This window comes from Grus americana, chromosome 10, assembly GCF_028858705.1.
Source record: "Grus americana isolate bGruAme1 chromosome 10, bGruAme1.mat, whole genome shotgun sequence".
In the NCBI taxonomy this organism is placed as follows: domain Eukaryota; kingdom Metazoa; phylum Chordata; class Aves; order Gruiformes; family Gruidae; genus Grus; species Grus americana.
In genome coordinates, this window is record NC_072861.1 from 12,735,347 (window position 1) to 12,761,257 (window position 25,911).

The following is a 25,911-nucleotide window of genomic DNA, read 5'->3' on the forward strand; positions in this document are numbered from 1 at the left end:
AGAATACATGTTAAATTTGATAAACTATTCACTAGAGACTTTTTAGAGACCAAGAATTCATACCAGGCACTGCCAATGTATTGTTCACATCTAACAATGCTACGAAGCGAACAAATAAACAATGGCATAATCTTCAGAGGAGTTTTATTGAAGTGTGGTTAACTAGCAAAAAAATGCTTGTCAAAATTCTTAAAAAAAAAAAAACTTTTCAGTAACTTTTCTTATATTTTTATATCTTCTTATTCTGTGGTTTTCAGTCAACTGGATTGACAAAACCCCAACTTATTCAGCTGACTGCCATGTCAAGGGACTGGCGTGTTCTGTACCTCAGCATGACGTAGTTCAGCACAGTAACTTCAGCACTGGAGCAGATACACCTACTCACTGTGAAAAAAGTTTTCACAAAACCTTTTGTTTCTGGGGAAAAAAGGGTTTGGGTTTTTGTTGGGTTTTGGGATTTTTTTTTTCATTTAAAACATATCTGAAAAAAATCAACCTGATGTATGTATATTTATGTAATAGATACAAAAAGCAATTTTCAGGGTATTGGCTATTTATGAATTGTTTTATGGACTTACTATTTGTGGCCAATAGCCTCCAAAATCACATTATTTCTACTGCTTAAGTGAACAACAAGCACTCTTAGGAACAGTTATTCTGTGAACTTGTTTTTCACCCATATACCACAGTTTTTCACCCACGACACACAGGGCATGGCGAGCTGTAACATTTAAGTCCTTGAAGCAAAAGCATTGTATTCATATAGTCTGCTGACAAAGTCAGGTCAAAAAAAGTTCTCTACTACAGAAAAGGTCTCTGTTGCAGTAATGCACTGTCAAGTACGGCAGAGCCAACAGAAATGCAAGAGGTACAAACTAGACAAATGCTGCAGATGCACCCAATATCATAAAAAGCTGATAAGGAGAAGTTACCACTACAGTAGAAAATTCCTATCAGGGAATCAAGTTTTCCCTCCTCTTTTATAGGATTAAAAAGTCTTCTGCCATGGGGGAGAAGGGAAAATACACAGATCCCTTAGTCTTAGCTTCCTCCCCACCCCCCCCTTTCTATCTATCACTTCCCAAATGTTCTGCATTCCAGCTTCACGTAACAGTAATATTTAGGTTTGGGTGGAGAATATTTTAGTCTTTGTCAAAAATAAGTGTGAAAAAGTAGCAACTGGAATTAATGTTAAAAGCATAGAAATTATTTTAGTAATGTGATAGTTATGATAAGCAAAGTAAGCCAGGAGTAAAGAGGCAGATCAGAACAACATCAATTCTGATTAAGATCTGTTTCAAAGCGTGACCTTCATCAGTTGCTGATAAAATTCAACCCTTGCTGATGCCACAAGTCAGGCAAATAACCATCTAACAGAGCAACAGCTGCAGCGGGAGACATTTAAACTCTTGGAAGTACAGCTGTTCACAGAGAGAAGGGATCACTCCTTCAATCCACAGAACTACATGTACAGAGGAGCAGGATGGTGCTATTTACTTGCAGTATAAACTATATGGTAAGCCTCAGTCTAGGCACCTTTAACTTACAATTGGTTTGAAATCAATAGTGTCCCATCTTGCCTGTCTTGCAGGAGATCTGAAAGAAACTCTGCAGTTTTGACATAGCCTCAATTTGCCCTGCTACTTTGAATGCAAAGGTATTTTGACTCTTTTCTTCTTTTTATAATTAGAAAAACTGGCTCACTAGTCCATGCCCACACTAGATGCCTGAGGAATGATGCTGACATGCTCGTTGTAACCCTAATATGGTGAACTGCACTCAGATCCCTAGCATTTTACATCTTCCTTTCACACCCTTACTAGATTATCAAATGACTATTCTGGCCTCAATATACAGAGATAGTAGGATATCATGGACTTCATTATCAGGAAGTGAGGGAATGGAAAAAGTGAAGAAAGGTGGTGGAGCTCACTCTGCAAACCAATTACTAACACAGATTCTCTAGTAAAGACACCCTTTTATTAAGATTCCCTCAGTTCAGCACACACTTATCTACCATTCAAGTGATAAACAGCTGGAAAACCTTACATTTTTGTGACTAAGTGGTGTCCCTGTCTCTGACAGATGGATAATAAATAATGCAATCATTACAGAGAATTGTTCTTGTTCTGAATCTACTGTTAAGTTTTTAACTCACTGCAAACAGCACAGCTTTACAGGGGAACAGGGCACTTGTCCCCTACACTATTTTGCTTTTAGAACATGTGTAATAATAGGTCATATAATTAACTGAAGGTTAGGAAAGGTCTTACTCCAGCTGTTTCCTAAAATCAAATATTAAATACACAGTAGTAATCCAGTAGCTTTTCTGCCATATACAGTCTCACATTTTGTTATTTTGCATTTGTTTGTACTGATTATACCTATCTGCTTTATTGCCTACTTTGTATAGAAAAAAGCAAGCCACTGAAAAATATCTAGTTAAATCTCAAGACTTAAGACACTTGCAAATAACACAGAACCATAAAGAAGGAATCCACGTTAAACCTCAGGTGAAATCCTGGACTTGCTGAAGTATATGGAGACGCCAAGAGCTTACTTTGATAACATTGGTTTGGCTGTCTCTGTGAGTTCATACCATGATACAGACTGTAAGTTTTATGATCATTCTTTTCTTCACAAGTTCCCTTCCTGATTTAATGCACGAGATGGGTAACCGGCAATTTGTGCCTTTTGAGTATTTTATTTCACAGCATTAATAATATTTCAATGTAGAGTGTGTACACGTGTGAGCGTAGGTTTTTAAAATTCCATCATAGGAGCATTTTACATCTACGCTATGCAATAGAAGCAATACATATTGGATCTATCATGCCTATTTAATTGGAGAAACTCATAGCTGTAGAAGGCTGCTGTAAGCACACAGAGGCACCTAATATTTTGGGTATGCCCATGGGCAGATGAATAAATTGCTTCTCTGTAAAGCTTCATTTCACTTTAGGATTTTGGAAGTGTTCCTGGTTTATTTTGCATGTCTACTGACTCACAACCTCCTTACTTAGGTCCCTGTCCCTTCCTCAACTTTTCCAGTTCCCTTTCTGAACTTTCTGTCTGCAGTGCTGGCCTCTTTCTTCCTCTGCACATTCCTGGGAGGGCCCAATCCCAATCTCCTAATTAAATCCTAGTGCTCTCCCACCCAAACCATATTTCCCCAAATTCTGACCAATCGCTATGTCTTGGTTTTGCACAACCAGCTCACTTTCAGATGAGTTATAGACTACCCTACACATATACATGCAAGGTTACCTACTACTAAGTGATATTGCAAGGCCTTTCATTATGTACAGGTATATATCTATGTAAGATGTTAAGTCATGTGTCATTATACTTGCTGTACATTTTTACTAATCCTTGTAATCGTCTTTTCTTTCTGACTTTAACTGGTAGCATCTGTACATCAGAAAATGCAGCGCTTAGTGCACTGCCATGTAACTAGATGCCAACAGGTGGTTACTGGAAGTCTACTAATAATCTCAGCTTTCTTGTGGTTTAATCAAGGAGTGCAACTTGTGGTGTAAATCAAATAGAGGACCATATAACTTGCACAATCTATTATTTTCCATGACTTGATTTTAATTAGAGATATAAAGAAATATTTGAATAATAGAATAATTTTCCATTCTCATTCTCAATTAACCTTTGTTCAGTGAGGTATATAGATAGTATTAGCAGATCAATGAAACCGCAAACTCGTTCAAAACTATGAAAAAACCCCAAATCAAAAGTGAAAAGAGGCTGAAAACTGGCCTCCAAAATCTGCCTTCAGGTAGGCTCTGACTAGAAGGAACTGAAATTGTTTTCTGAGATTAAAAGAGCAGCAGATAGACAGAGTAATAATGGATATATGTTATCATTGCAACAAAGCTTCATTCTTGCTTTAGATGTTATTCATAAATTATTTTTAGATGGTCCATAAAACATTTAACTAAGTACAATAATAATTATGATATATATGGACCTATGTGAAGGGTTTATTGTTGTCTTTTCAATATGATTTTAATAACCCATACCAGTTACCAAAACCACAGAGACATTCTTACAGTCAGAGAAAGGATTCATAATTATGGTTTTTAATCTTAAGTTTACATTTCAGTTTGGATTTATCTTTTCAGGTTGTGAACTTAAGCTCCATATTCCTCATCTCTCTTGTTTTTACTGCCTTGTTAAATGCATTTATTTTGCATGCATGTTGCGGTGTTCTTTCAGATATCAAAATTGACAAAAGATTCGCACCAGCAGTAGCAGTTTTCTGGTATCTTTTGCATGTCACAAAAGTCAACCTTGATCCAATCCTGATTTCTGAGATCAGGGAACTGAGGATAATTATTTAACCATGAGAACATTTAGCACCTTCACATCTGTGAAATTTTTTTCGTAGGGCCTTCCAATCCCATTTTAGATATTGCCACAGGGCATTAAAACCCAACATCTTCGGTTTAAAGTCTGATACAGAGATTTTTATCTTCCTACTGTCTTAAATTCTGAAAGTTCTGGAATATGTTTCTACAGCAACTTTGAAATGGATTGAGGAACAAGGAGCAGCAGAACGATAGTTTCTTAGCAGGTATGTGTTGCCCTGAGGGCAAGCTGGACCAAATGGAGTTTTTTTTAAAAAGTAGCATTCATGACCCAATGACAAACCTGGGCAGTACATATTACAACTGGCCAGCCCGGAGATGAAGAAAGCATGGATCCCTATAGTCATGTTTTCATCTAAAAGGACAAAAAGTAATTTCCTATGTGAAGGAAAAGGGAACAGATTTTATTAAAAGTTGTTTCTATTTGAACTGGAGGCCTATGCGCAATCTTTATAATTAGAAGCAAAATGCTTGCAATTCATTTCCACTTTTTTCTTTTCAGCACATGTACTGTAGCAATGCTGTGGACAACCATCTATCAACTAGGAAGCAGGAACCAATGCGTGGGTTAACGTAAAGGCAGCAGGTTTAAATTTTAAAGGATGGCTTACAGCACGTGTATTTTGCACATTTTCATGTCGTCCTGACACGTTAACACATTTCTTCAAATACAATCTCGCCAAAGAAATGCAAAAGTCACCAGAATTTTAGGTGAACAATTTCTATATATCATTAAGAACTTGCCTGGCATTGGATTTGCAAAGCCCTGGGCATGCACGTTTGGAAGAAGATAAAGGAGGAAGTGCCAATCAAACGAAATCTTCCATAAAAGTAAACCAGTTCAATTAGAGAGACATATTAGTTATGCTTGGTTTAAACAGAAGTGGCTTGGATCATTCAAGGGATCAGAGATTTAGGCAAAGAATCCTGACTTGCATATGCAGATCAAGATGGAGTCCTTTCATTAAAAAAATATGCAGTTGTACTTGTTGTGTAGCAAGACATAAAACTGTGCAATTAAGTAAAACTCCAGTTAAAGCGTTGTGGGGAAAAAAGTTATTCTATAATTAGAAAATGTGAGGATATGAATGTTATCAGCAGTAATTAAAGAGTAACTGCACTGTTCACTAAACTTACAGCTAGTGCCTTATTTAAACTGCTTTTCATTTATTCTAAATACAAAACTTTGTAAAGATCTGAACTGAAGCACCACTTAAACACACACTTACAGCAAGTGATTTATTTTTTCAGGGCCAAGAGAAATACATGCCGATGCCCGGACCATGAGTAGCTCCAGCTTTCTGGAACCAAAACCTCAGGTATGTATTTTTCTCCTGTTACTAACTGTCAGAAACAATAAGTTAGCAAGGAAAAAGAAAAATTAAAACCAATGTGGATCTGAAAGTGAAAGTTGCTATTGCACATAAAAGACCCAGACTATTTACAAAAACATTTCTACTTGCATCCTACTTTGCTGAGTAAAACACAGATTACCTTTTATCCTTGACTGCTTTCTTTATAATACATGACAGATAAGCCTTTTGAATACCACAGATTTTTTTCATTGCTATCATTCTGAATTCAGACTGTGGAATGGATCAGAGAACACACTGATATAAATCCAGCAAATGTACTGGCAAAAACCACAACTGGGATAAATCACTTCAGTCCCCACTTCTTGTCAAAATGGTGGTCACGGGCTGACAAGATACAAGTCAAACTGGAAATAGCTGTAATCACAGTTTACAAGGGTTAACTTAATGAAAGCCACTTCTTTCTGTATCTGCTGCAGGCATCCAGCTGTTGAAAGGTCTAAGCACCATACCTTTCATATCGTAAAGGTATATATACTGAGCCTTTTGCTGAACTGGAAAAGTTAGGCAGGGCCAGAGAATATGGGGAACAGCCCAATATGCTGAAATGGAGATAATGAGAAGAAAAAAAATTTATCAACCTTGGACTTTGAATGAAAACGGTTAAAAAAAGAATGCAAGGCAAGCAACAAATGGGATTAATCCAAGTGAGCACCGAGAAGGAAGTTGAGGATTTTAAGGAAGGAAATGACTCGTTCTCTGTGTTTGTGTATAGGAAGGGCTGAGTAATACAAGGTTGTCTGCTGTCATATACCTTTATGCTCATTTTGGGTCATTCCAGTGAAAAACCCCAATTTACTTATGTCCCCCTCACCACAAGGTGGCACATATGTACTCCCTAGGATTTTCAACTGCCTCTACAGTTTACTTTATTTTTAAGTAGTAACTGTTATCCATTTCTACAGACAGGAAGGAGTTGGGGTGGGATAAAGGCAGGGAAATATAATGCAGTTTATCTTACCAAGTATGAACAACTAATGGTAAGTAAACTATTCTTAATATGTGGATTAATTCCAAACTTTGCTTGTTACTGTTACTTACTAAAAGGTCTGAGGTATATTCACAGCGTGAAATTAAACAGGATAAGGAGCTACTGAAAACTTAGCTTCAGTATGTTTTACAAACACATTCACTAGAAACTCAACAGAATTTAAGGGTGAAATGGAACCTGGACTTTGGATAGCAGACTGGTGCCAAAGATGGAAATAAGCATGCCGAAACAGAAAACCAGACATATCTACCCATTATTTTGATTCTCTGTATTTTAAGCCTGCTGATCACCCATTGGTTGGTATGCAGTGTAAGGGGTTTTTTTGCATTGCTGCCAGTTTTCATTCGCATGTTGTGAGTTTCAAGAACTAATAACTACGTATGCTAAGGAAGGCTGTTCCCTAGTAGTAATTTTTCCTTCATGCTGATGAAGGTTGTGTTTAAATGCCAGACCTTGAAACATCCAAGTATACATTCTCATTTTCACCTAGTGGCTGATCAAATAAAAATCTCAGTGATCTTCTGTGTGGTTGTTTCTCTTTTCAAGTCCATAATATAAAACTATACTGCATGATCTATAATGGCCACAGCACACTGTTCTCCACGGTACATAATGGACCCACATGTTTCATATATCCATCAGAAAGGCACTACGCAGACTATGAATCCACAAAACTGCAGAAAAGATTTGACAGCAAACTGAGATAAGCATGTGAGTACAAAAGAGAGGAGGAGGAATTTTTTAAGGACAGAAAAATACTGACCTAAATCAAAGCACAGAAACACTAGCTAGCATGCGAAGCAATTCTATCCACACACCACAGAATATATGTTTTTAGAAAGTAGATTCTTGGAGATTTAAAGTATAAACTATGTACATAGCTCCCTCTGATGACCATTGGACACGATACAATGCAAGTCTCCTTTTATTTTTGTTCGTGCATTCAACTGACAGCTGACTGGTTAAATTCTAATTGCTTCCAAGTGAGGTCAGCAAAGGTATTTATCGAAAAGGACTGAACAACAGGCTCAACACACACATGCATGCGCACGCATAAGCACATACACACCATCTCTCCAGCGTGTTGATTTATGGAAACAATTATAATTCTGGTGGAGTCTTTCTGAGCTGAGAAAGTTTGTAGCTACAGTAGAGTGTCTCATGTTGCAAAAAGCAGACAACAGAAATGGAATACTTGGGTATCCAGCTCTTATCAACAGAAACAAGTAAGTTGAATGTTCTTGTAAAGGACAGTTAACAGTTTCTAATAGCTAATAACCTTTCTCTTAATTTTTATATGCTAGATACTAAAAAAAGCATTAAGACATTAAGAGAACTATTTCTATTAATAATCTGAAAAGGGTAGGAATAAAAATACAGAGCTAAGACTAAGAGGTCTGTTTTGAAATTTGAACGGGAAGAAAAGTTATCTGATAGATTGTGCTAATAGTGAATATATAGGTATGAAGTAATCAGCAGAATTTTACCATGTATGAGAAAGTAGTCAACTGAATCAATAGGGGATTTTTGGAAGGACTTAAAACTGAAAACAGAACTATGTTTACGATCAGTTTAAATGTCTGTTTATGTAAAAAGTTGTGTGAGAGATATCTATTGTATATACATTTACATATTTTAAAAAAATCAGCTCAGCATGTCATACATTTATGTACTTTTCAGTTGCATGTTTGTAACAATTGAGCACAAAGACTTATAGATGCACCTTTTCTCACAGATCTTTTACTTTCAGTGCAAGCAGCAAATTCAAGTAGTACAGAAGGTCACGACAACAAAGGTTTTTATAACTTGTGTCTTTAAAGGATATTCTGACTGAAGAGGTATTTAAGAAGCTCTTCTATTTCGCCATTAACTATTAAGGAATAACGATCAGAATTCTAGAAGAGGGAACAATCTCATTTAAATGAATCTGTAACTCGTAAAGACAGAAGGCAGGTCGGTGACCTAAGAGCAACAGCCTACTTGAGATTTAATTTTCATTATGTTGTTCATGAACACCCAGAACACTGCACTATAATGCACAAATGGATACTGACATGGATCCTGCCAATTTTGCTCTACAGATCATACTTTTACATTATCTTTCTAATGGGCACTATATCTTTAGCTTGCAATGACATGACTCCAGAGCAAATGGCTACAAATGTGAACTGTTCCAGCCCTGAGCGACATACCAGAAGCTATGATTATATGGAAGGGGGGGATGTAAGAGTGAGAAGACTTTTCTGTCGAACTCAGTGGTATATGAGGATTGATAAGCGAGGCAAAGTAAAAGGGACAAGAGAAGCAAACAACAACTACAGTAAGTAATTTTTTTTTCTATTTCTAAGTTTTTAGAAATTTACGCATTGTTCCCTATTCCTTGATTTACTGTAATTTCAAAAGAATTTTGTATAGCCTACTGACCATTGTATAAGACAAGTTTTCCAATTAATCCTACAGCAGGACATTTGTTATTGATTTTGAAATGCGTCATTTTAAATACTACATTGTAGATCTGCTAATGTATTAGTTACAGCTGGTAACTATTAGCAAACAGAGAGCCTATTTTAACAAGTGAATTAAGGTTGTAAGTATGAAAATGTATAACCACAAACTCTGCTCATAAAATACTTATGAAACATTAAACCACATTTATATAGTTCACAAACTACCTAAGAGTTTGGTGTGTTTGAGTTAACAATTAAAACATATGCAATACTAGAAAGTTCAATGGAAAGAATTATGTAAACTCTCTTGCAAAATCTTTTAGATAGTTTGCCAAGCCAGGAACAAAATCTATTATAGTTTCTGCAGTTCATTATTACAATGATCATGATGCTGAAAAAATATTCTCTCCCCTTTCTTCCAAAAACATGACTCATCTAGAGAGAATGGACATACAATATTTTGTAAAGCTGTACCAAATACAGTTCTTGAACAAGCAAAAGAATTGTTGTACTAATCTGTGTTTTTCACACAAATACCTCTAGATCTTCCACTTACACTTGAAGGCATCAATTTTACAGTCACTATTTTTGCCACTTTGACTTTCATGTTATTACAATATATTTGTTTATTTAGAGAAACATGACATCTACTTGAAAAGACATAGGATTATATTGCATGTTTCAAAACAAGATTGTAAGGAAAAGGGGTCAGACAGATGCTGGTCTAGTGTTTATAGTCAACTGAAAGGACAAATATATTTCCAAGAATGCTATTAAATACAGTTTTAATGTAGGTTGTATGTATTGTGCTTTGTATAACAGCAGCAGCAAAAGAAATCAATAAATCAAACTTCAAGAACTGTTAGTGTGATTCAGTTTTCAACTGAAGTTGACTTCTTATTTTCTATAAGAACAGTACTTTTGCATGCTAAGTGCCTGGCTAGTGGGCTTCATAATTTATTTCTTTACTTCATGACTACATTAAGTGCTTGGCAACTTGCTAAAATTTCATTCGCTAATGTTACTGTTTCTTTTAAGATTTGTTTCCATATGTCTCCTTTCTTCCTACACTATTACGTAGTGAATAACCATATTCCTCTGAAAGACAACACATGGCCAGCAGCCAAATAAATTATTTGGTCCATATTCAGGATGACTCCCATTGACTTTCAGGAGAACATTGCTACAATAGAGATCCATAGGGCTAATTTTGACATGAAATGTTGCTCCCATAAAAAAAAAAAAAAAACACTGGAAAAAAAAATGTTACTGACTGTTGAAATAGTTTCTTCTAAATTTTGCAGATAAGTGAATATTCACAGTAACAATTTTTTTCTGTTATTACTTACAAACACTTTAAAGAGATTATGACAGCATATTGAGCTGAATAATTATATAAATTTGCTTTTTTTAGTTCCATGATGCTTAAATAAAAACTTTGTTAGTAATTTAGCATTATTTCAAATTCAAGTAAAGGTTCTCAATTCTCTGCAGGATCCCATGCTGTTGAAGCACACTAATGACATCCTGAAACATTCTGTAGTGAAACCATTAGAGGATATCAGATCATCTTGTGCTAAAGGCAATCCATTTTCTTATAGTTTTCTGAACAGTTTGTGAAGATTTAGTGATGGTAACTAACTATTACAAATTACAGAAGGGGAACCTTGAGTTGTTAAACTCTTACATTTGTATTGCAGTGAAAAAAAATTTGAATTCTTTTTCTGGTAAATGCAACAGGTATGAGGAGAAAAAACAATCAATACTTGAATGGTTTATCTGGTATGTGCACTATGATGAACTGTCTCCAATAAACTTAAAGTATGTGGGAAGTCTCCCACCATCTTAAGTCTCTTGCTCTACTTTATCTGTTGTACACTAGGAAATAAAACCCAAATGCTTTTGTTGGACAAATATAATAGGAAACCGTAGACAAAGAGGACTGGATTTTCCAAGAAACTCAAAAAATTAGTACTATGAAAAACTTCTTTTTTGTCATACTCTCTATCCAACAGAATATGTAAGAAGCCTTTTTGAAGATGTGTTTATGGCTTTATACTGAAATACCCATAAAGAAAATAACATGATATGAGGGGAAAAAAACAAAATTAAAAAACCCTACCTGGATCAATATACTTTCCCTAAGCAAAATTTTTAACATTAAAGACTAAACAGGCTATTTTTATCCGGGGTCTCTGAAAAGCATAGTTTAAAAATCATACCCATTACAAAGATGTATTAATCCGGGTGTTCAAATATTCTTGTTCCATGATTTCCAGTTCTGAAAGTTAGTAAAAGGTAGATCAGACCTGTTTCTCTGGATGAAATCCCAGAACAGTTGCAGTCAAATTAATCAATGGGTATGAAAAGTGTTTCTCTGAGAAGTATCTTCTTATTTTATCCTAATTTTCCACTTACATAATAAAGAAAAGGAATCCTTTTCCCTTTTGAATCACTAACATGTGAAAACATGTTAAAATTTTTGTATTTTTTAACTATAATTTCACTTCATGAAGAAAGCTGCACTGACAATTTTGCAGCAATTACTTGTTTTCAGCCCATGAATTGCGAAGCATGAATAATGTGAAGAGCAATATTCACGTTGACAAACGTCTGTAGAATGGTAACTTCATCATAACTTTGGCAAATGCCAAAATTCACCAAGCTTCTCTCATCAGTTGAGAATATAAATGCAGGAATGCCAAGGCAGTGAGGAATCAAGGTCTGTGTATTTCAAACTTCTCTAGTAAGTTACGGAATAAAGTCTATATATACATCCTATAGAATTAACAGCAAAAGTAATGAAACTGTTAAAATTTCTTAAGATTTTAATTCAAAAGCCACTGTATTAAATGTATGTGCATTGAAATTCCATGACAATATTAAATACTGAACCAAATCCTCACTCATCAATTGTAATTAATCTGTATTTACAATTCACTTGTTCCAAAACACATTAGAACTGCTTAGTCCAAGAAATACGCGTGTACTGTTTCAGTGAAAGCAAATTGTTGAATCCTGTTTACAACAGTGATGACCTTGTTAGGCATCCAAAGAATATTATTCTGTGCACATTTCAGAAAGCAGTAGAGCCTTCTGGTGGACATAAAGCTGATAACTCAAGAGTAAACTAAGCAAATCAGAGGACAGTGGTATCCACTAAACAGAGGAAATAATTTTGCACCTGACAGCTTTGCTTTCATTCTGAATACTAAAAGGCAGAGTGAGAACCAAGAGTCACATACTGAAAAATTAAAGCAAGAATTAGGAAACAGCCAAGAGATGAGGTCACGCAGAAAAATGTGTCATTATTCATAAAAAAAATTCTCTTTGACAATCACTTATATCTTGTCCAAGCCTAAATTATTTGCTTTTTATTAAAAAATAAATTTTGTATCTTGTTCATGTAAAATAATCTAAGTGGGCACACAAGACAGACTTTTTGAATTCATGACTGTAAAAAGTGAGAGTGACTGACCAAATGTTGGAGATAATATGGCAATTTGTTAACTCTTATCTTCAATAGAAAATAAATCTCTCCTTATTACTGCTTACTCCTTTCATTTCAGTTTGTGTTTCTGAATTTTGCCAGATTTTATTTGATTTTGTTCAGGAAAAAAGGTGGCAAAAATCAGAGTCTATTTTGACTCTATCCAAGAGGATTTACAACTACGACTGGATGATGCTTTAGGACTTTCCACGCTCTGTTGCCTTTGGAATCTCATTTTAAAGACTTCAAAGGGTCTGTTAGTACTAGAAAAGCCTTCCCGGAACCTGAATCCTAAGATGTCTGATCCTATCATATTCCATGTGTGCTCTAAACCCAGAAAGTGACTATTTCCTCCTCTTTTCAGTGCATAAAGCCAACAAAAAAAAAAGTAACCAAAAAAAAGGAAAAAGAAAAGATAGTCTAGTGAGATATTGACACAAAATGGCTGAAACCTTGATTACAATTTTTATCTTGGAAAACTACTTCTATTTTGATCAAAATCCAACAAGTCATAGTTTTCAGCAATATTAAATGAACTCTAACTCAGTTTTGTTCAAACCTAAACCCTAACTGATGAGAAAAATACACTTTATACTCATCTTAGTGGTTAAATACCCAAGCTTGCTTAGAAATCAAAATTATTTCCAAGAGCATTTTATATATGCCTCTTAAGGTAAAACAAATGTTGGAATATGTATGCTGTGCCACTATATAAATCCTATTTCTGTCGCTTAATTATATATTATATAGAAGAGCAAGAAGATTCAGTACCTGAAAATCAGATATTTCAAGGCAGGTATTGATGTACCAGATTCAGTTAAGTGTTATGTGCATTCCCACCAAACAGAAAGTCATCTTTGCAACTGCATTCTTAATTTTTCTTGAGGTTGTTGTTTCAACCAATATGTTGGCATCAGAAGACAAACCTTCACTAATGTGAAAGTGCTTTTGCTTCACATTAGTACTCTGCTAATTTTTTCAATTATAACAGAAAGTGATTTAGTTCAAATGGCAATATATGTGTATCCTCTCAATACTTAGCCTGCAGTGCCAAGGATGACTTTCCCTCCTATAGATCTGATTAATCAGATCTAAATATAACAGATTTCCCTGTTCCCTCTCTAGCTCTTTGTATAGCACTGGTGGTAAATACCACCCCTCAAATTTCAACCAGCAAAAAAGACTCTATGCCTATACCTTATCACAAATCCCAGCTTTTCACCATCAACTGCTGATGAAGATGGGGTTTAGCAAAGATGCAGATAACAGAAGCAGCTGAGTTATGCCTGTCTTACAGCTTCTTTTGACTTTTTTGATGAGTACCTTTTGAGGGAAGTGAGGAGAATAAAGGAGGGAGTAAAGTCTTGAACTAATGCAGCAAGATTCTTCAGATCTCATAGATCAATGTCTAGATCAGCGCTCAACTGACACAGTATGACAAGGGTGCCACGAAACACAATTAAAACTGTTCACCACTTCTGAATTTACCTCCTGAACCTTTATCACCTTGTCTATTTCATGGTATTTACCAGCTGAAAAATATGTGTAAAGCCAGAACGGTAGCAGTTTATACTCACTTTCTTCTGACTCTGAATACAAAGTGATTGCATAAACTCTGAGGGGAGAATCAAACCTCTGGGCTGAGGCACAGGCAGCAGCTTCAAAAGCTAACATGCACCAACAGGACTGTGTCTGCCTATGCCTGGGGTATGAGCTAAAAATCAATATGAGCAGTGAAAAACATCTAAGCTGAATCTATACACATTGTGCTCAAACTGATTCAAATTACCGTGATACGCCTTTGTAATTCAGCTGTAACTTGGCAGTTTTTCTGAATCTCTCAATATTGAGATTTATCAGAAATGAGAAATGTTACATTTTTATGGAACCATCAATCAAGTCTAGCAGCAGAAGCAGTTACAGGATACATTTAAAAAGATAAATTGCAGCCCCTTCTCCCCTTCAGCTTCCCCCCCTCATTGTTTAAAATTTCTGAATGTAAAAAAAAAAAAAAATCAGTATTGTATTATTAAGCATGTTATTGCTCCATCCTGAAGAAAATGTGCTGAAGTGGTCCTGACCTGACACTCAAGAGACTAATCCAAACTTTAAGCAATTTACTTACAGAGTTTGGGAAAATTTTTCAAACACTCTGTGCCTCTATGAAAAAGAATTATTCACCTCTGTGTAAAGAGCTTTAAAAATTATTAGGGAAAAAACTTCCAAACCTAAACAAGAATTGTTATAGATATTAAATACTTTTATTATAGAATATTAATTGACTAATAGACTATTAACTAAAATAACTGAAGTCAGTAGCTAGACAGAAAAACATAGAGCTCAACTTAATCTTAAGGAAGGAATTTTCCGTTTCCAGGCAAATGGAATTTGGTAGAAAATTTAATTCCTTACACAGTCAGTCTTGCAAAACCAAAACCAAAATCCAGGTATCTCCCTTCACAGCTTCCAGCTTTCTGTATTGTTTGAGTATCTGAAAGTGATTTTTTTAGATTTGTAGGATCCTGGATACAGAACAAAGCTACTTTTCGCCCACCATCTTCCTTAAAGCTCAGGAAGGCCAAGACATTTTAAACCATACAATTATACTGTTCCACACTACAAGTCGTATCAACTAGCAGTATATTTTAGAACACTTTCCTCATCAAAACAGAATAAGCTTAGGCAAATGAAGGCTGTTAGTCTCCTTGGGTGGCACACTGCTTTCATTGCATAATTGACTGTCTATGACTATATTTGGCAATTGTATTTCAATTGTCTTTTTTGACCTTTGACTTTATTTTTAATTGTGGATATGAGCTGACGGAAAGGTCAAGTCAGCCTTCTGGTATATGTAATTTAGAAGCATTATTAAGAAAAAGTTAACAGTGAAAATTCCTATGGCAATAACATAATAGAGGTTAACAATCATAGCACTGAGTGGTCACACTTTAAAACTTTCATAATATGTGACATCATTTATACAAATGGAAAAAATTCTTTGTAACAATTAGTGCTGAAAAGTTGGAAGTGGATATTCACAGATGTGGCCCACAACTTCATAAAAACACACACAAAAAGCAATAAAAATACCAATGCAATCAATACGGTCTCTTGACTATTATTTAGCTTTTGAAACAAAGAACAAGATGACGATTAAATTGTAATGGGATTTTTTTTTTTTTTTACAGTATTTACACACTGCCTACAACATTACTCTAGTACCTGCACAGTTTATCAACAGAAGACTACAATATTCTAAACAGGCTGAATCAGACAGACAGGTAAATCCCAGTTAATATCAGCAAAGTTATGTCCATTTATTCCAACTGAGCATTTGCTCTTTTAAAGTTAGAGTGGGAATCTGACAATTCAAAACCAACAGGCTGAAATTATTAAAGTCTAGATATTCTATTAAAAGCACTGACATTTTCCTTCAGTACACAATCTTTCAAAATTAAGCACAGTCAGAACGTTGATAGATCAATGCAAAGCTATAAATGAAACATAGAAACACGCCCATTTCATAGCATTTGTAACCACAATAACTTCTAACACAGGGATTAACAAACATCACTCATCTCCATCACTTGAATCACAACACTTTTTGAATACCCCCATTGCCTGTAGGGTTTTTTGAAGGAGTTTCCTAGCACTGGTACTTCAACCTTTAATAGCAGACATGCCTCACTTCCATTTTTGATAAGCTGGCTTGCTTTCGTCTAAATGTGTTAATAGACACTGGGAGGTGCTATAGACTATAGAAAGAAGTTGATCAGACTTGTTCTTAGCCATTTTGATACCCTGGAGTATTGATATTTATCTAGAGTAATGTATTTAAAACAGAAAAAACCCACCTGTGAACAAGAAGCATATTTTCATTAATAACCTGTGCTAATTTTATTATTTATTATTCTCAAAGTTTTTATTATGACCTTTAAATGTCAAGTGGAATTTGACATTTCAATCAGAAGTGACTTTATACAGAAAAAAAAGGCAAATGGAGAACTTTGTTAAAGACAGAAATTATTATAGATGAACAAACATATTATCTAGAGCTGAAGATATTGGGGGAGGAGGGGAATCACAATCACTATCAAATTTTGCAAAGGTTCTACGTGAATCTGTGCTGAAGTCCCAGAGCTGCTCAGGTGAACTGGTGCCATAGTTCTGTGGGCTATTTATGTGCACAGCTGTAAGCAATGTAGTGGCAAATGCAAAGTTTTAGATGCTTGTCAGGTGTGTGGAAATGCTTGCTAAAGGAGTTTTCTAGCTTCTTGCTTAACACATGCACAACATTGCATTATGATGATAGATTTGCCCTTTGAGTGGTCTACATGAACTCTAAAGGTAGTGATATTCAGGCTCTCTAGCTAGCCACTAAGCAGATGGATCTGGGAGAAAATGTGGATCTAGCGAAGTCAAGGGAAGAAGGCAGCATGGAGTGGTGAATGGACTGATTCCATTCAGTGCTCATGTAGCTTCTGCAGTAAAGACCTCTTGAAAAGAAGAGTTGTACTCCCTGACAGAAACTCTGAAGTAAAAGAGGAAGGATAACTGAATCCTACAGACCACAGCCAGTACTAGTACAATTGGAAAGTGCAACTTTCACCAGAAAAAGCAACTTCAATTCTACCACGCTGATTTATTTCCTTTGGAAAAGCCGATGCAGCTTAGGGACTACGCATAATGTGCAAGATGATACAAAAAACCACAAGTAGTTCTTGAGTGCTTATTGGTGAGACTTTACAAGGATTTAGGGAACTAGCTATGTAAATCCAGCACATAATGATTGTAATAACAAGATTTGCTTGTTAGGGCCACCTTGCAACAAGAGACAGATTTATGCTGTGGGAAAGGCCCATACAAGATCTTCCTCAGCAAGAGTCCTTTGTGTTTGCTTATGTGAGGAAACTGCACCTGAGAAGCCTTGAAGTCATCACAGTCATATCACTTTCCAATGCTACAGCAAAAAATTGTAATACTGCCTTTATATAAGGACAGGGACAAATACCTGTGCTCAGAGTGAGATTCATCCCAACTGAATTCCCCACCCAGCACTGTTGCTTGTATTAGTTTCACACCATCTTACCAATACCATGCTATAACATAGTACAAGAAATCTCTGCTGTGTACTGAGCACATCTCTAACAATGTATGAGCTACAAGCACGACAAATAGTCAAACACTGCTCTGCCTACAAATGTTATTACTAATCAAAAACTAAATTGGATACAACTTCAAGAGGCTATTTTCAAACTAACTAGTAAGAAAAAGCCATTCTTCCAATTAAAGTAAGCTCCATTCATCTACGTGAACCTTTTACATTTTTTACTGAGCATGGAGATCCTGGTCAGTATTTCCAGCACAGACCAAAAACCAAAACCAAGCAAAAAGATACATAATTTCCAAGGGCAAGCAAGTTCTTCTTTAGAGCACTGTAAAACACTGTATACAAGCCAGAAAAAAGAAGGAACCTTTCATATACATTACAGCCAAATTATGATCCCCAAAAGACCGTTCATCCACTCAGGAAAAAAAAAATACTACCACCTACCTCATCAGGTAAGAGAAAGCATACAAGACATGGAAAAAACCACAGTAGGAAACACACAGAGAACTTCCTCCTTGTAAGGAACCTTCCTTTCTCACTGCTGGCTGTACCCTCCTTCCTCCCACTAACTAATGTAATCAACTACACAGGTGTTTTGAGCCTCATGCTCTCTTTTACACCCTGCCACCCCTACAGTGCTGGTACTATGTTTCAGAGTGCTGAGTGTTCTGTCTGAGCATCTGTTTCAGCAGTCAGGAAGTTAGTTACTGAGACTGTAGAAGACAAAGAGTCTGGCATGTTTTTCTACCTTACTAACAGTGTAACAGCCATAAATTTGGGTGAATTAGTGTTGGAGTTTGTAGTTAATATTTATTAGTTCAAAGGAAACCAAATGTTATATAAATTTTGAGAGCAGCCTTACAAGAGTCTGCTCAAATTATGAAGTAAATGGCAAGTGTCCCAGTCCAGTTATATTTGTCCCTTGAAAGCCTCTTAACTTAAGCAATGAAAATAATACAGCTATTAATAAAACCATTCTTTTAAATTATTATACCCCAATTTCAATCAGAATGTTCAAATTAGCAAACTGGTGCTCAGGCTACTTGATTATAAATACCAAACCAAAACTACTTAATATGTCTTCGTTTCTGACTACATCTTTGTGTAACTTGGGAAATTCAGTCTATATTACTGAACATAACTGTCATGCAACAAAATTAAAGGAAAAAAAAAGATCACCACAGCTTTCTAGGAAACTATTACCACATCTTTCAAGGAAATCATGCTCTGCTAATTTTTTTAGCTAAGTAATCCAGTGTTTTGAATTTAAATTCATCTGTTTTAATCATATAATTCTAGGACATGTTCTGAATGATTTAATGAGAATTTCTGAAATGGCACTTTCATCCTGAAGGAACATTGGGAGCAAAACTGGTCTATACCAAAATCATAAAACTAACATTAGATCAAACTAGACCAAACGCAGACTTTTTCAGGTGATTTATAATATATGAGGCATAAACCCCCTAATTTAGTAAGGTAGTCAACAGCCTAGCTTTGATCCAAGCAGATTATTGAAGAGAATGTGATGAGTTCCAATGGCTATATCGTTTAAGCAGAAAATGATCTAGTGATACAAGATATATATGTATCACAATGTGAGAAATTATTGGAGAAATTATTCAAAACTGTTTAACATTTGGAATGTAATAAATACATCTTTGCCAAAATAAGACTAAATACTAATCCAACTTTTTATTCTTATATAACAAAATATTTCATAAACACAAGTAGGTATTCTGTACATTGTCCTTTTCAGATAGGATCTGTAGACATCCTAGAAGCAATTTTCTAAACGTGTGACAAGTACTCAAGGGACAATTCAAGTTACATTTCAAAAAATGCAATACTTAAGCCTAAACCTCATAGCATATATATGGTACTTATATTTCTAAAGCACTTCAGATGATATTTGCAAAAGTGTGCAAGTAGCCACTGTTATGCAACTGTGTGAGACAAAATAAATAATAGAATCCATATTTCCTGACTTTCTCCTAATCACTTGCAAGTGATCATCTTGTACCCATAAGACACACTTTTTTTTTTCCTGCTAGGGCTAAATTAAAATGTATAACTGACATTACAAAAATCTTTTTTCCCTTTCTCCTTCACATTAGCTGTTCACTTTTTTCTGTCTGTGATACCAGGTTGTTTGCAGTATCCTTATCCATATATGACTAAATTTAACAAACATTAGTTTTGTACAAATTGCACATAAAGATAATCATGTTTATTTCCCCAAATAATTAACTACATGAATTCCAAAACCACAATGTAGGTGATCGCCCCTTTGTAGGTGATGCAGGAAAACGCAGGATATTTCTGCCTGTATACAGCACTGTAAATAGTGAAGATTTTGGACCACAGCTTGTTATATTGTCTTCTTGTTCACACTTCAACAATGCAGTTATGGATACTTTCAGTTGAACTCAGCTTAGCAAAATAGAATTGCTAGTTATAGCTCCCATTTAATGAGTTTACTTTTTTCTGGCTGTGGAACCATCACAGTGGGATGGTTTCTTTCTTTGTTTTCCTCTTAACAGCTATCTGGCAGCTGCATCCCAAACTAACCTCTGTTAGTGGATCCCTAAAGAATTATGTGTACATCATCTATTGTAATCACATGTGCTGCAATTTACCTCACAGGTGGTATTGTACAAAAGAGTCTGATTTGAGCCCTGTCAAACCATGCCATATTTATTTCATTAACATAGATTTCTACATTAAAAAAATATTTCCTTCTCTGTGTGCATGGTATTTGATTGAAATCCATTCTTAACAACACAGAGATGGAATAAACATAAGAAAGTAATCGTTGAGAAGTACAGCATTACCTCTCTTTTCAACATACAGTCAAAATATGGCTGTTCTATTCATATTGACTTACTGATGAACTATAGAGAACTATCATTAATAGTCTAAATAGTTGATGTTGAAAGTAAAAAAATATTGCACAGCTGTGGAGGAGTTAAGTTACTGACTAGTGGAAAAGCTATCTAACCCTGTGATTCATTAGGAAAAGTTTGCTCAAGAGTTGAAAGACCCATATTAGGAAAGAGACAAATACATGCCATTTGTAAAGCCTGGCTCTACTGAAATCAGTAAGAGTTTTAGTACTGATGCCTATCAATAGCTTGAGGAGTTAATTTAAAAGGGTGCCAAATAATAACTATTGCTTCTGCAAATCCACGTGCTTTTACTTTAAGCTATGGTTTCATAACAATGATAATAGAGACTGGGCATAAAGAAAAATTAAATTCCTATTCCACCATTAATCTCTTCCTGACTTTCGAGTCAGAATGACTTATCTGTATCTGACCAACATCTGTCTAGAAGTAATGTTGCTATCTCTAATTTTTTTATTCAAGATAGGGGCATAAGAGCACACTATACTAATAAACCCAATTTAGGATATTCAACTTGAAAAATAGTTAGCTATTACTTTTCAAATATATGTGCAAATTCATATTTCTGTATGAAAGATATAAATGGAAGTTTATTCTAAGTTTTTTTGGAGCTATATTAAAACCACAGTCCACACATCTATACTGAGTAGAAATGGATTGCATTATTTATACTGTATATTTAATAGTAAGAAATATAATATATTGCTGTAAAATTCTTTCTACCATATAACCTTTGCATTCACAAATTAATGAAGAATACATTGATTGTCATGGAGCAATTAAGGTGGCACAAAAAGGCCAAGTTAAGAACAGCAGAAGCACTTTGTTTCATTTTGTGTGGTAAAAACCAATCATCTTTTAGTCAACTTTGGTACTCTTTCTCCAGCTCCTTGTTGCAATACAGCTGAAGTCACAAATATTTTACACAAAGAAAGAAAATGTTTCTTCACCACTTTAAGTACTTGGAATAGCCATAACTGTTTCAGTCAGAGCAAAAAGCACAGCAAATTCTTTACCAAGAACAGGGGGTTTGTATATACTTTAGAACGTACCACTGTGGTTACAACCAAGCTCTGTGCTGGTCTTCAAGGCAGTTCTAGAATTTCCTGCTGAGTTCAATGTTAACACACTAACTTTTACTTTTATGTTACAAACACTAGGAGAGAACAGTACTGTAAAGAGTAGAAATGATCATAAATACAATGCAGAATCAAAAAAGGCCTGCAAACTGAGTCTGCCAATCACAAAATTATATAAGCTTAATGCAAATCCTCCACAAAATAAAAATTAAAAAGTACTGCAAACACTTTATTTTCACGTGTAGCTTCTGTTACCCAGCTCATAGGCTAATATTACTACTAACCTTTTAGCCTATGAACCTATGGAAGAAACCTCTACCACGTTACTCTGCTTCCTTACAGAGAACATTTTACCCTTTCCTGCTTGACCAAGGTCCTTGTTAAAGCCCATTAGCTGAAATGTATGTTTTCAAACATCTACAAATCATAGACCAGCTGTTTTCCAGATTTTAAAGGGGTCCATATATTCTGCTACAGATTGCTTATGTATTACCCCTATGGAGCTCATCAAAACTTCGTGACATCAATACATACAAAAGCAAAATAAGAATTATGTGGTTTGTAGCAGAGAAACTGAAAGCTGAAGCATTCCCAAAGGCCGCTGTCTGAAGCTGTTATCAAATGCCTGAGTGGTATGAAATCTTCCATTTGTCTCAAGATCAAGAGAAAAGTATGTCTTTATGCTTATGCCAGCGCACAGCACTGTAGTCTATCAAACAGGTTGTTTGATTGTCAGAGATGGAAATTTGGAATTCTGCCAATATAATAACATGGCTGCCAGGATGGATCTGAATTTAAGATATTAAATACTTTAACAGACTGGTCACAGATAACTTTATTATAAACAGTCACCATATAGTGATATAGTATACCTGTATGCTCCAAGAGCCAAGAAAAGCAACTAGTGCAGTTTACAGCACAGGAGAGCTTGCATCCTTTCTTCTGCAGTTCAGGGCCACAAGAAACTTAACTTAGTCAGTAAAGAAAGTGAAGTATTTTCTATCACATTTTAAATACTTTCCTCTGGTTAATTGACAGATGACTGTTATGGCATACTGCTTTTACTAATGTTATTTAATTTGTTTTAGGGCAATTTCTGTCAAAATGCTTAAAAAATCTTTTTAAGAGACTTGACCTTCTAATTCACTAAGTGGTAGGTTTTTAAGAATGTTTCAGTAACTAAAGGTGGAGTTAAGCAGCATTAGATATGTATGAAAATCCTCCTTTTAAACTCGCCTGTAGGTGGAGTTATTGGGGATAATGCAAAGGAACAGTGCATAGCAACCCAAGGCAGCTTTCTAATTTCATAGTTTCCCTTTTATACGCCCCCTTTATATATCTTTAGCTGATGTAAACAATGATAATTTAATTGAAATAAACATAACTGTACTGATTCATACATGGGTATATAAAAATTAGAACAAAAGCAATGGGAAACTGGGTTGTGTACAAACCAAAAACACACGATAAAAATGTGTTAAAGTTAATGAAAAAGGTTAAAGAAACTTTTCATATAATTTGGCCAACCCTATGCTCTGTTAACTGTTCAGTCCTGTTATCTTTATTCCATGACTCTTTACATTTTAGCTATAACTGATAACTTCTCTTCAGAAGATAACATCATATTATTCTATCACAACACACTGGAATGTGTGCAGCCCTTAGTTCTAGAGTTCGTCTTTCTACTTTTAGGGTACAATTAACATTCACTAAAAAGCTAGAACACTATTTCTATGTAACGCTTGAGAAAAGCAAAGCACAGAAGGGCTATGGACTCTAGAAAATATTTACATAATACTAGTTGCTAGAGTTTTCTCACTGACTTCCTGATATTATGCACATGGGCAAAACTAAGTGTGTGCACGAATATTTGTATCATCAAACACAAATCGTTAACACCTGATTTCCTCTGCATCCTAGTATTCAAAGTCAAAACTCAAACATACACACACCAATTTTCAAACTGGATAATTCAGTTGAATTTTAAAAGGCAGATTAAAAATCATACAAATAAATACAAAATAAAAGAGAAATTTGGCTACAGCTCCCATAGTATATTTGCTCTGGTAATAGCAATTGGTCCTGAATCAGAGGAACAGTTTTGTCCACTGCTCCTGATGCTGCTTTTTTTCTCAGTTTTGATATGGAATTGTAAAGCTAGAAGACAACTGCAGATTAACTGGATGACAGTAACACATTTATTTCCGATCATGTAAACAAAGAGGGAGTTTTAACAGTGTTGCCTGTGTGTAGTAGCAAATATTCTATTGATTTCCCTAAAGTCAGGCTTTCATCTTAGACAAAACTTCTAGACTGGTAAAACCAGTGTGTAACTGGAAGTAAATTAATAACATTAGGCAAAATTAAGACAAGGAATTACTAAGCAATTTTAAAAAAGAAAAAAAAAGCTCATTGGATAATTGACACACATTTTCATCTATATACGGAGCAAGAGAGGAGAAACATCAGTTATTTATCAGAATTGGATTAAATGATTAGACTGTTTTTGATTTTGAGGGGGTTTAATTTTCTCCTTCTATTAGTTTATATTTCAGTGTTTGGTCTAACACAGATTTTGAAAGTTCAACTAAATCTAAATTATTCGTCGGCAGCAAACCAGAACAATTTGAGAGACCATATCATGTAAATATATGTCCAGTAGTGTTCTGAAGGCGGAAAGACTGAGCCAGATGGTTTCTATCAATTCCCACTCTGTGGTGCAGCAAGGGGTTAGTATGATTTTCTTAGCAGCTTCTTGCATTTTGTACCTTGAAAGGAATTATGTCCTGCCTGCTTGTGTTCTTGTAGATGCTATAATTGATACATTTAGATGTCTGGCTTTGGCTGTTCCTGCACCAAGTAGCAGATCAGATTTGGAAATCAAACTAAAATGTATTCAGTTGGGTAGTGCTTGCCCTACATTTCACATAACTACTTAAAGTGGGACAAGATGTCTATCTCTTGCAATAGGGTTTGAGGTGTTTATGAATGAAATGCTCTCTTAACTTTGTGAAACAAAATTTTACTATCCAAAATTTCAAACAATTTAAAGCTATCTGCTCCTATGCCAGAGGCCTCTAAGTCTTCAAGCTCTAGAATACTGCAGCCACCTTCTTTCTTATGCGTCCGCTTTCTGAATTTTACTCATTTTAAGTAAGTCAGTTATTAGCTACATCTGGGAACATTTTCACTATTAAAAACGCATTTTGCTTCATGTTTAAACTGATAATACGGTTTTCAGCACTGAGAATGTCATTATGATCATTCTATAAGCATTTAATAGTTGCTCTTAGTAATATTTGTCAACAATGTAAATTCCTATGTGGAATTTTCCAATTCTAAATTATCCTGAAAGAACAGGAAGGCAGTTCTTAGATTCAGTTTGTCCACAGAATATGGCTCTGCTATTCCTTCTGTCAAGCCTGTTTCAGAGATCAGAAAAGTTGCCACAGGAACAGCTGGAGACAGTACAATAAGCAGAACAAAACAGCTAGACCTTAAGGGTGACGGAATACTTCATATAAACAAGGAGAGGTTCTGTTGTAGATGTATTTTTGCCCCCTTTAGCTGAGTAAGTCCAGCACCCAATGCCATATTTATGCCATCTTTGCAACTGCCTGCAGCTGGCTTATACAGGTGATAAGCCACAATAGCACATGAAATGCACCCAGAACTGAAGTTCTTCAGAACACAATTCAGATAATGAATCATTCAATTTCTCACATATAGAAAACGTGTGTGAATATGCACTCCTGTTTTCCTTAGAAAAACAGAAGAAAAGGTCTTCCATAGAAATGACATGACTAATTTTATGTCAACTATGATTACTAATTCTACCCAGGAAATTTAATCAGCAATGATGCTGGGGTAAGACACCAGCTCTTTACTAGATGAAAACACAAAATAGCATAGTAATAAATATCAAAGAACAAATGAATATATTTAAAGATTTTTGCACTATGGAAGAAGTCGGAGAAACAGGATGCTCTGGTCCTATGTGGAATTTTCCAAGTTTCAGATAATCAAAATAGCTGTAGGCACTGAAACTCTAAATGTGGGAAGTTTTGCACCACTGAATGGATGTCTCTCATTTTGCTGTGAAAAGGTTAATTAGCAGCATTTTACATTTACTTTTG

General features: G+C 35.3%; 1 protein-coding gene across 2 annotated transcripts in view; it reads left to right on the top strand.

Annotated features, from left to right (window-relative positions):
• The first annotated feature begins 7,442 nt into the window (after nucleotides 1–7,442).
• FGF7 (fibroblast growth factor 7) overlaps nucleotides 7,443–25,911 on the top strand; it is a 30,796-nt gene continuing 12,327 nt past the window's right edge. Inside the window, exons 1-2 of one of the 2 annotated variants that reach the window (XM_054836532.1) lie at nucleotides 7,443–7,969; nucleotides 8,494–9,063. In XM_054836532.1, coding sequence (XP_054692507.1) covers nucleotides 8,778–9,063 — 286 coding nt within the window. In that variant the 5' untranslated portion in view covers nucleotides 7,443–7,969; nucleotides 8,494–8,777. Of the gene's footprint in view, nucleotides 7,970–8,478; nucleotides 9,064–25,911 lie in introns of both variants that reach the window. The other variant, XM_054836531.1, reaches the window with a different exon arrangement.